An 8,693-nucleotide genomic window follows, 5' to 3' on the forward strand; every position below is an offset into this window, starting at 1 on the left:
TAACTGAAGTCCATAGTTTACATTTGGGTTCACTCTTTGTGTGGTACATTCTGTGGGGATTTTGACAAATATATAATGACATGTATCCACCATTATGGTATCATGCTAAGTAGTTTTACTGTCCTAAAAATTCTCCGTGCTTCGTCTATTCATCCCTCCTTCTCCACGTAATCCTACCAACCATTGATCTTCCTATTGTCTCCATAGTTCTGCCTTTTCCAGAATGTCATATAGTTGGAATCGTACAGTTTGTAGCCTCTTCAGATTGGCATCTTTCATTTAGTAATCTGCATTTGAGGTCCCTCCATGTCTTTTCATGGCTTGATAGGTCATTTCATTTTTGTGCTAGGTAATATTCCATTGTCTGGATGTACCTCAATTTATTTATCCATTCACCTAATGAAGGACATCTTAATTGCATCGATGTTTTGACATGTTGAATAAAATTGCTATAAACATTCGTGTACAGGTTTTTTCTATGTACATAAATTTTCAACTCTTTTGTGTAAATATCAAAGAACTTGATGGTTAGGTCATATAGAAGAGTGTGTTTAATTTTGTAAGAAACTCCTAAACTGACTTCCAAAATGGCTGCACCACCAGCCACTTTTATTTCCACCAGCAAGGAATAAAAGTTTCTGTTCCTCCACATCTTTGTCAGTATTTGGTGGTGTTTATATTTTGAATTTTAGCCATTTAATAGGGTATCTTGTTTTAATTGCAATTTTTCCAATAACATATGATGTTGGAACATCTTTTTTTAATTGCTTAATTTATTGATTTTAGAGAGAGGAAGGGAAGGAAGAGAGAGACGTGGAGAGAGAAACATTGATTTGTTGTTCCATTTATTTATGCATTTGCTGGTTGCTTCTTGTATGTGCCCTCACTGGAGACGGAACCAGCAGCCTTGATGTATCAGGATGATGCTCTAACACAGTGGTTCTCAACCTGTGGGTCGCGACCCCTTAGGCGGTCGAACGAACATATGATGTTGGAACATCTGTTTTTAATTGTTTAATTTATTGATTTTAGAGAGAGGAAGGGAAGGAAGAGAGAGACACGGAGAGAGAAACATTGATTTGTTCCATTTATTTATGCATTTGCTGGTTGCTTCTTGTATGTGCCCTCACTGGAGACGGAACCAGCAGTCTTGATGTATCAGGATGATACTCTAACACAGTGGTTCTCAACCTGTGGTTCACGACCCCTTAGGCGGTCGAACGAAGCTTCACAGGGGTCGCCTAAGACCATCCTGCATATCAGATATTTACATTACAATTCATAAAGGTAGCAACATTACAGTTATGAAGTAGCAATGAAAATAATTTTATGGTTGGGTCTCAAGATGAGGAACTGTATTTAAAGGGCCAGAAGGTGGAGAACCACTGCTAACCAACTGAACTATTTGGCGAGGGCTGATGTGGAACATAACTTTTCATGTGCTTATTTGACATCTCCTTTGGTGAGGTGTGTATTCAGATCTTTTGCCCATTTTTAAATGTGGTTGTTTTCTTATCATTGAATTTTAAGAGTTTCTTGTGTATTCTGGATACCAGTCCTTTATCATACATGTATTTGCAAATATTTCCTCCTAGTCTGTGGCTTGTCTTTTATAACCTTAAACTTTTTCTCTTTTGATGTACTGCTTTTAACACCCAATAACTTCATAAGTCAACTTGGAATTTTTTTCATTTAAAATAAAGAGCAAATTAAAATAATTAAAAATGAAAGTTGTTTAAATTTGCTGAGTTTATTATTCTTAGGATATATAAGGCCTTCCAGATTGCTGGGCTGCAGTAACCTCATTTACTCTATCAGAAACATAAATGCAATTTTTCAATAAAGAGGGTGCAAAGAAGACAGTCCACCATTGTTTGGTTATCTTGGAAAGGGAAAAACAACCTTTCAGGTTTGAGTGTTAATAGTGAATATAATTCCATGAACTGCAAGTGCCTTTGAGTCAGAGGCATGTCTAAAAAACTTGAAAGAAACAGCAAACAAACCTAAAAAATGTTTGTCTAGCCAGGCTGGTGTGGCTCAGTGGTTGAGCACTGACCCATGAACCAGGAGGTCAAGGTTCAATTCCTTGCCTGAACACATGCCTGGGTTGCAGGCCCAGTCCCCAGTGGGTGGCATGTGGGAGCCAGCTAATCAATGATTCTCTCTCATCATTAATGTTTCTCTCCCTCTCCCTTCCTCTCTCTGGAATCAATAAAAATACGTTTATTTTTTTAAATGTTAGTCTACTCCAGGTTAGGTAAATTATTCATTGATTTAGAATACCTCTGTCAATTTTAAAACCTACTCAATTTTTCACTCATTACGGCTGTATAAAGACAATAGGTTCCTAGAGTTGATCACTTAATGAACGTCATTTATTTGGGAACCAGTATGAATGTTTGCTTTAGTCATATGTTAGTTGTTGACGTACATGTGTATCTTTAGGTGATAACAAGTACAGATGAGTGACTTGAAGTAGGGAATGATTGCAGAAGGGATCCAGGCCAGGGCTGGAAAACAGTCCCAGTTCCCTGTCTACCATTCACTGGCAGCATCTTTCTCATCACAGTGTGCAGAAGGGTCCTGAAGCTGCCTCTGGTAATGTTTGCCATGAGCAAAGGGAGCCAGAATAGCCTCAAGCTCATGATCATCTTGCTCCATCGAGTCTTATATCCTCACGCAAGAATGAGAAAATAAAGGCCCAAATATCTTAACACATTGCGCCCCAGTTTTATTGCTAACTTGACCCAGTGACTAGATAAGTTTTATTGAACGAGTACAAAAAAGGTTTTACAAAGTATCATACTTCAAAAAGATATTAGCTTGTAAGAACATGTAATAACTTCAAAATGCAATGGGTATTCAATTTTAAGGCATGCCTTCAAAATTTACGTAAAACATTGTGTAATATGAAAACACGAGAATGCTCGTGATCCGCCCGCAATTTGTTAAAAGGCTTTTCTAATGTCATCCAGCTAGCTGCTTGATTGTGGTGGTGATATTTAGCAGATAGGAATTTCATTGTTTACATACAGCCATCAAAAAACATCTTTGATATGAAGAATGCACCACTAAGAGATTGCCTTAAGAATTGGTCTTAAGATTTAATGTATTAACAGTGACAGATATGAAAATGGATAAACTGTGCATGCCAAAATAATAAGTACATATTCAGGAAAAGTGTTTAAAATATTCAGTAAGACAAAAATCTATTCTAGTCAAGAGGTAGCTATGAGTCATTAATAGAAATCAAATTGTGAGAAGCCAGAAAACTAAGAGCCACATAGAATAGCGGTCTGTGCTTGATCTAATCAATGTCACCTGTTAGACAAAAGGAACAACACAGCAGCCAGAAGATAGCTAATGAAAACAATGCCCAAGGCAGCTGATGACATTAAAAAAAAAAAGTCCTCCAGTGAGGGCCTGGCTGTGGTCTGCTGGGTCAGAGGAGATGGGAGAAATGTGTATTTATTTGTGTTTGTTGTGTTTGTTTTTACTCATTGAGAAAGTACTTTGGCCAGACACTGATGTGTATTTGTGCGGTGTATGTGTAAATATTGTGGTCTAGCTAAAGCAAATTAAGTAGTAAGCAGGAAATTGATAGCTAAAGAAAGGGTGCATTGACACCATAAGAAGTGATATATGTGCTCCTACAGCAAAAACGCCTAGTTCTACATTGCATGCTCTGCCATCTGTCAGTCAGCTGATGTGTGTGGAGTGCTTGATATGTCCTATCACTGGACCAAATTTGAGTACATTATTTTATTTTAATGTCAATAATTTCAAAAAAGTAGGCAGTATCATACACATCTTTCAGAAGGTAAAACAGAGAAGTTCACATACCTGCAAGAGACATAATGAACACTCAAACCCAGAGCTACCTGTTTAAAACTGCCTCCCTCATCTAACGTCTCTGGATCTCTGTGTTCTTATCTGGTAACTGGAGATAATACTAATAGAAGCATTGGAAGAACCAATTTTTTTGTAAAAACTTTATAAATTGCTGAGCATTATTCAGAATTAATATGCTATTATCTATAAACAAGATTAAAACCAGTGAGCAGCATTTCATTATCATCCCACTGATTTCTATCCATTGAATAATGTTATGTAGTTTTGCTAACATATAATTTATTTTCATACGTGGTTAACCTTTCTTCAAATACATCATTGACTATTTAGCAAGCTACAATTAAAGCTTTACTTTTCTGTCATAAATGTATCCTTTTTCATACATGGTTAATCTTTCTTCAAATACATCATTGACTATTTAGCAAGCTACAATTAAAGCTTTACTTTTCTGTCATAAATGTATCCTTTTTTCTAAATAGTTATGTTTGAGGGGACTGAGTAATTAATTTCCAATATAATTATGGTTCCATAGTAATGCACACCACTTAGAGGTCTCTGAGTACTTATTATTTTGGCATGTACTTTGTTGATCAATTTTCATATTTGTCATTGTCAGTACATTAAATCTTAAAGACAAATATGCTTAATGTATTAGATTAGAAATCTTGGTACTACACACACAAAAAAATAGTTTAGCTTAATTGTTGCCAGTTAATTCATTTTAAAATCCAAGGCCATGTTAAAAGACCTGTGAAGGATTAGATGAACATGGAAATTGTGTATCACAGTAAATTAAACTGATGGATTTCCTCCCCCATATGACTACTTTTTTCCTTTCTCTAAACGTCTGCTTAATGGCCAAAAATATAACCTATACATTTATATCTTTTATTTATAAATGATAACTAAAACCTTTATATATAATGGACATTTTGTTATGTTGAGTAGGAAGAATGTTTCTCAAATTAGGAGAATATTGAATACTGTAATACAAAACTGAGGTTTGTAGCAAAAAAAAACACAACAAACAAAAATAAACTAATGAAGTTAGTGTGACAGGCTTTGGATTCATAGCTATAATTTTTAAGTAAGGATTGATAGGGAAAGTTTTAAGGGGAGGTCTAAGACAAGGAATAGGGTTCATTCTTCTCAGGCTCAGAATCTGGTAATACGGGAATTAAGTTTGGGTTTGTTGAAACATGGCTTTTGTTGGTCCTTGAATACTCTCCTTTACTGTTGGGATTTTTATATTTCACAAGATATTTGGGGCCTCCAAGCACCACATCATTCCCAGCTACTTCTGTTAGAAATTATCTGCAGGTTAGCTGTACTTACTCAGGGACCGTGTTGATTTCTTGTTTATTGTAGGGACAGGCTGTTGCAGGTGTAGGTCCACTTAACTGAGCCTTTGTCCTAGTGAAAAAGGAGATGGTCACGTGTGATCACACTTGGTCCTCCATCCATCACTTACTGTATAGTTACAGCAAGCAGGATTTTAAAATTTGCCTCTTTTTATTCATGGCAGTTGAGGGAACTTGGTTGAGTGTGTTGACTTCTCTTTATGTTCTGTTTCCCATAGAAACGCTCCAGAGGCCAAGTGCTGTTTGATAAAGTATGTGAACATCTGAACTTGCTAGAAAAAGACTACTTTGGGCTCACGTATCGAGATACTGAAAACCAGAAGGTGAGTAACTAAAAGCAGTACAAAATACTAGGGCTTGAGCTCCTGCTCATTACTACCAGGAAATGAACTAGAATTGAGTTGGTAAATCTCCCCTACCTGTCCTCAAACTCCCACATTTACTACTGTGAGTCCCTAAATGTGACTGATCACCTTATTTCTTCTTAAAGGAAATTATTAACTGCTCCCTTTAATCTCGAATATTGTGGAAACCATAAAACTATGTTTCTCTTCAGTTGTTTATGGTTCCAGGAAAGCATTTTATATGTTGCTTTTTTGTGATGATATATTTCAGTATATATCACCTGATATATGAGCCAATGAAAATCAAATACATTGATACTTATACAGAAACCATGCTCAAGGCTGCTCTCCTATTCCTAATTCATCTTATTATGCTTTCCTATTCTTGCCAAATCATAATATGAGATGAGTTGTTGGCTGACCTGACACTTGTCTCATGTAGTTAGTAGGTATTTAATGTTTAATGCAATATCTCTGTAGACTCTACTCTCTTATACCTGAACTAGTGTCCCGGTGCACAAAATTCATGCAGGGAGGGTGTCCCTCAGCCCGGCCTGCACCCTGGGACCCCTCAGGGGATGTCTGACTGCCAAAAATTCATGCACGGGGGTGGGAGGGTTGTCCCTCATTCCAGCCTGCAATCTGGAACCCCTTGGGGGATGTCCAATTGCCGGTTTAGGCCTGATCTTGCCCCTGGCTCCTAACCGCTCACCTGCCTGCCTGCCTGATCGCCCCTAACCACTTTGCCTGCCTGCCTGCTCTCCCCCAACTGCTTCCCCTGCCAGCTTGCTCACACCCATCTTTCCCCCACTTCCAGCCTGCTCGTCCCCAACTGCCTTCCCCTCCTGGCCTGATCGCCCCAACCGCCTCTGCTTCAGCCCCGCCACCATGGCTTTGTCCAGGAGGTCTCCTGATATAATTAACATATTACCCTTTTACTAGTATCGATAATGAAGTCTCTTCAGAGATTTACTTCATGAATCCCCACAACTACCTGGAAAACATGGGAAAAGAAATTGTTTCCATTGTATTGGTGTAGAAACTGAGTCACAGACATTTTGTTCACAGATGTTACATGTTTCGGTGGTGTGCAGTGAATCATATCTCCTGGATTCAGTGTACAATGTCTAACTTCACTAGTAAACATCCGAGTGTTCTGATGAGGAAACTCTTACATCTCAAGCAAGCGTTCATTTGTTAGGAACATTTTCTAAGTAGGTGCCTGAGAATTTGTAATCACAGAAGTCACTGTGTGGGACTGAATGGCTAGGATAACATTGTGTCAAATTACATGTATCTTTAGTTTATTCTAGTAATTTGTTTGAACATAAAATCCACTGGTTTTTGTTTTGGGTTTTTATCTACTCTGTTTCTCTGCTAGCTTGAGTCCCTGAAGTCATTGATTATAAAAGAAAAGAATGTTGTTAGAGTGAATTGTGGACACCACATTTTTTTTCACTAGACCAGTGCCTGGACCCTCGCAGGACCTGGCAAAGGGGCAGCAGATGTGGGGGAGGGGCCCAGCGTGGAGGGCCTTCCAGCAGCCACTCACTCTCAAATACGCCGAGTGGGTGTCCCTGCTGGGTCAACATTAAGTCATGTTTACTCTTCTCTGATTCAAATTCAAGCTATCGTTTCCTTTTCAGAATTGGTTGGACCCTGCTAAGGAAATTAAAAAACAGATTCGAAGTAAGTTCTTTTGGATTATTATATGTGAAAATGTGAAGATTTTCTAAGAGTGGGGTTGTCTGAATTGGTAGCGCATACTCACATGGCTGGTGTGAATACAGTGTTTTGAAAAACAGAATAAAATCTCAAATTTTATCTTTGGCAGGTTAGTCTAGCTCAGATCATATTTTTGATTATCACAACTCAGGAATAAAATAACTATGACTTTTGACTTATTCCCTTGCCTGTACACAGATGTGAAATGGGATTTAATCAAGTGATGCTCCAATTGGTACTTAACCATTTAAAAGTTCCCAACTTAATTATTACTGTTCCAAACTTTATTATTAAAAGTGAAGCAAAAGTAATAGTCATTTAATAATTTAGAAATGGAATAACAAGTGAGACTAAAGTTTATTGTGTGGTGACAACCTCTTTTCTTAGTCCCTAAAGACAAGGTGAGAAATGCATATTACTTAGTGGATAAAACCATTGCATGAGCAACTCAAAAAATTGAAATACAAGTAGCTAATACCTATTAAAAATGTGTTAAATCTTACTAACAATTAAATGCAAATTAAAATGAGGCACAGTTCACCTATTCAGAGTAACAAGAGATTTTTAAAGTTTAATGATACCTTGCGCCCTAGCCCATTTGGCTCAGTGGATAGAGTGTCGGCCTACAGACTGAAGGGTCCCAGATTCAATTGTGGCCAAGGGCATATGCCCAGGTTGTGAGCTCAATCCCTAGTAGGGGGCATGCAGGAGGCAGCCAGTCAATGATTCTGTCTTATCATTGATGTTCTCTCTCTTCCTCTTCCTTTCTCCCTGAAATCAATAAAAATATATTTAAAATAATAATAATAATAATAATAATACCTTGCACTGGCAATATGTAACCCAATTTGTACAAATACAAATTGGTACACCTTTTTCAGAAGGCGCTTTTTGAAAGTCTTTATAAAATTTAAAATGCGCTTACTCTTTAGCCCCCTAATTTTATTTATAGAAATTTATTCAACATATGCAGAAGCGAGGAAAATGCATGTACTGTATGAAAGTTCATTAGAATATAATTTGTAATAGCAGAAAACTAGAACCAACATAATTTATCCATTTATGAAGAAATTATTAACTCAGGGAATACCCATACCTTTAAATACTAAACAGCTATTACATAGAATGAAGCAGAATAAATATGTCTTAGCTTTCATTAGTGAGACATTAATGAAACAAATCATATTTTTTATTATTATAATATAAAAGTTTAATAATCTTGTGTGAAATCATTGACTGATATATTTATCTATTTATTTATTTATTTTTAAGGAATAAAAATATTTTTTATTAATACCATTGTCACACTAACCAAATTTAAAATAATTCATTTCATCTAATACCAATTCATATTTCAATTTCTTCAGTTCTCCCCAAAATGTTTTTTTAATTTATTTTTATTTATTTTTTT

General features: G+C 36.7%; 1 protein-coding gene across 28 annotated transcripts in view; it reads left to right on the top strand.

Moving 5' to 3' along the window:
* Window positions 1-8,693, top strand: part of EPB41L3 (erythrocyte membrane protein band 4.1-like 3) — a 225,299-nt gene that overhangs the window by 166,567 nt on the left and 50,039 nt on the right. For all 28 annotated transcript variants that reach the window (XM_015562691.1, XM_015562685.1, XM_015562689.1 and 25 more), the window contains exons 4-5: window positions 5,432-5,536; window positions 7,204-7,246. In XM_015562691.1, the coding sequence (XP_015418177.1) occupies window positions 5,432-5,536; window positions 7,204-7,246 (148 nt within the window). The remainder of the gene's footprint in view (window positions 1-5,431; window positions 5,537-7,203; window positions 7,247-8,693) is intronic.

Source organism: Myotis davidii, unplaced genomic scaffold, assembly GCF_000327345.1.
Source record: "Myotis davidii unplaced genomic scaffold, ASM32734v1 scaffold96, whole genome shotgun sequence".
Lineage (NCBI taxonomy): Eukaryota > Metazoa > Chordata > Mammalia > Chiroptera > Vespertilionidae > Myotis > Myotis davidii.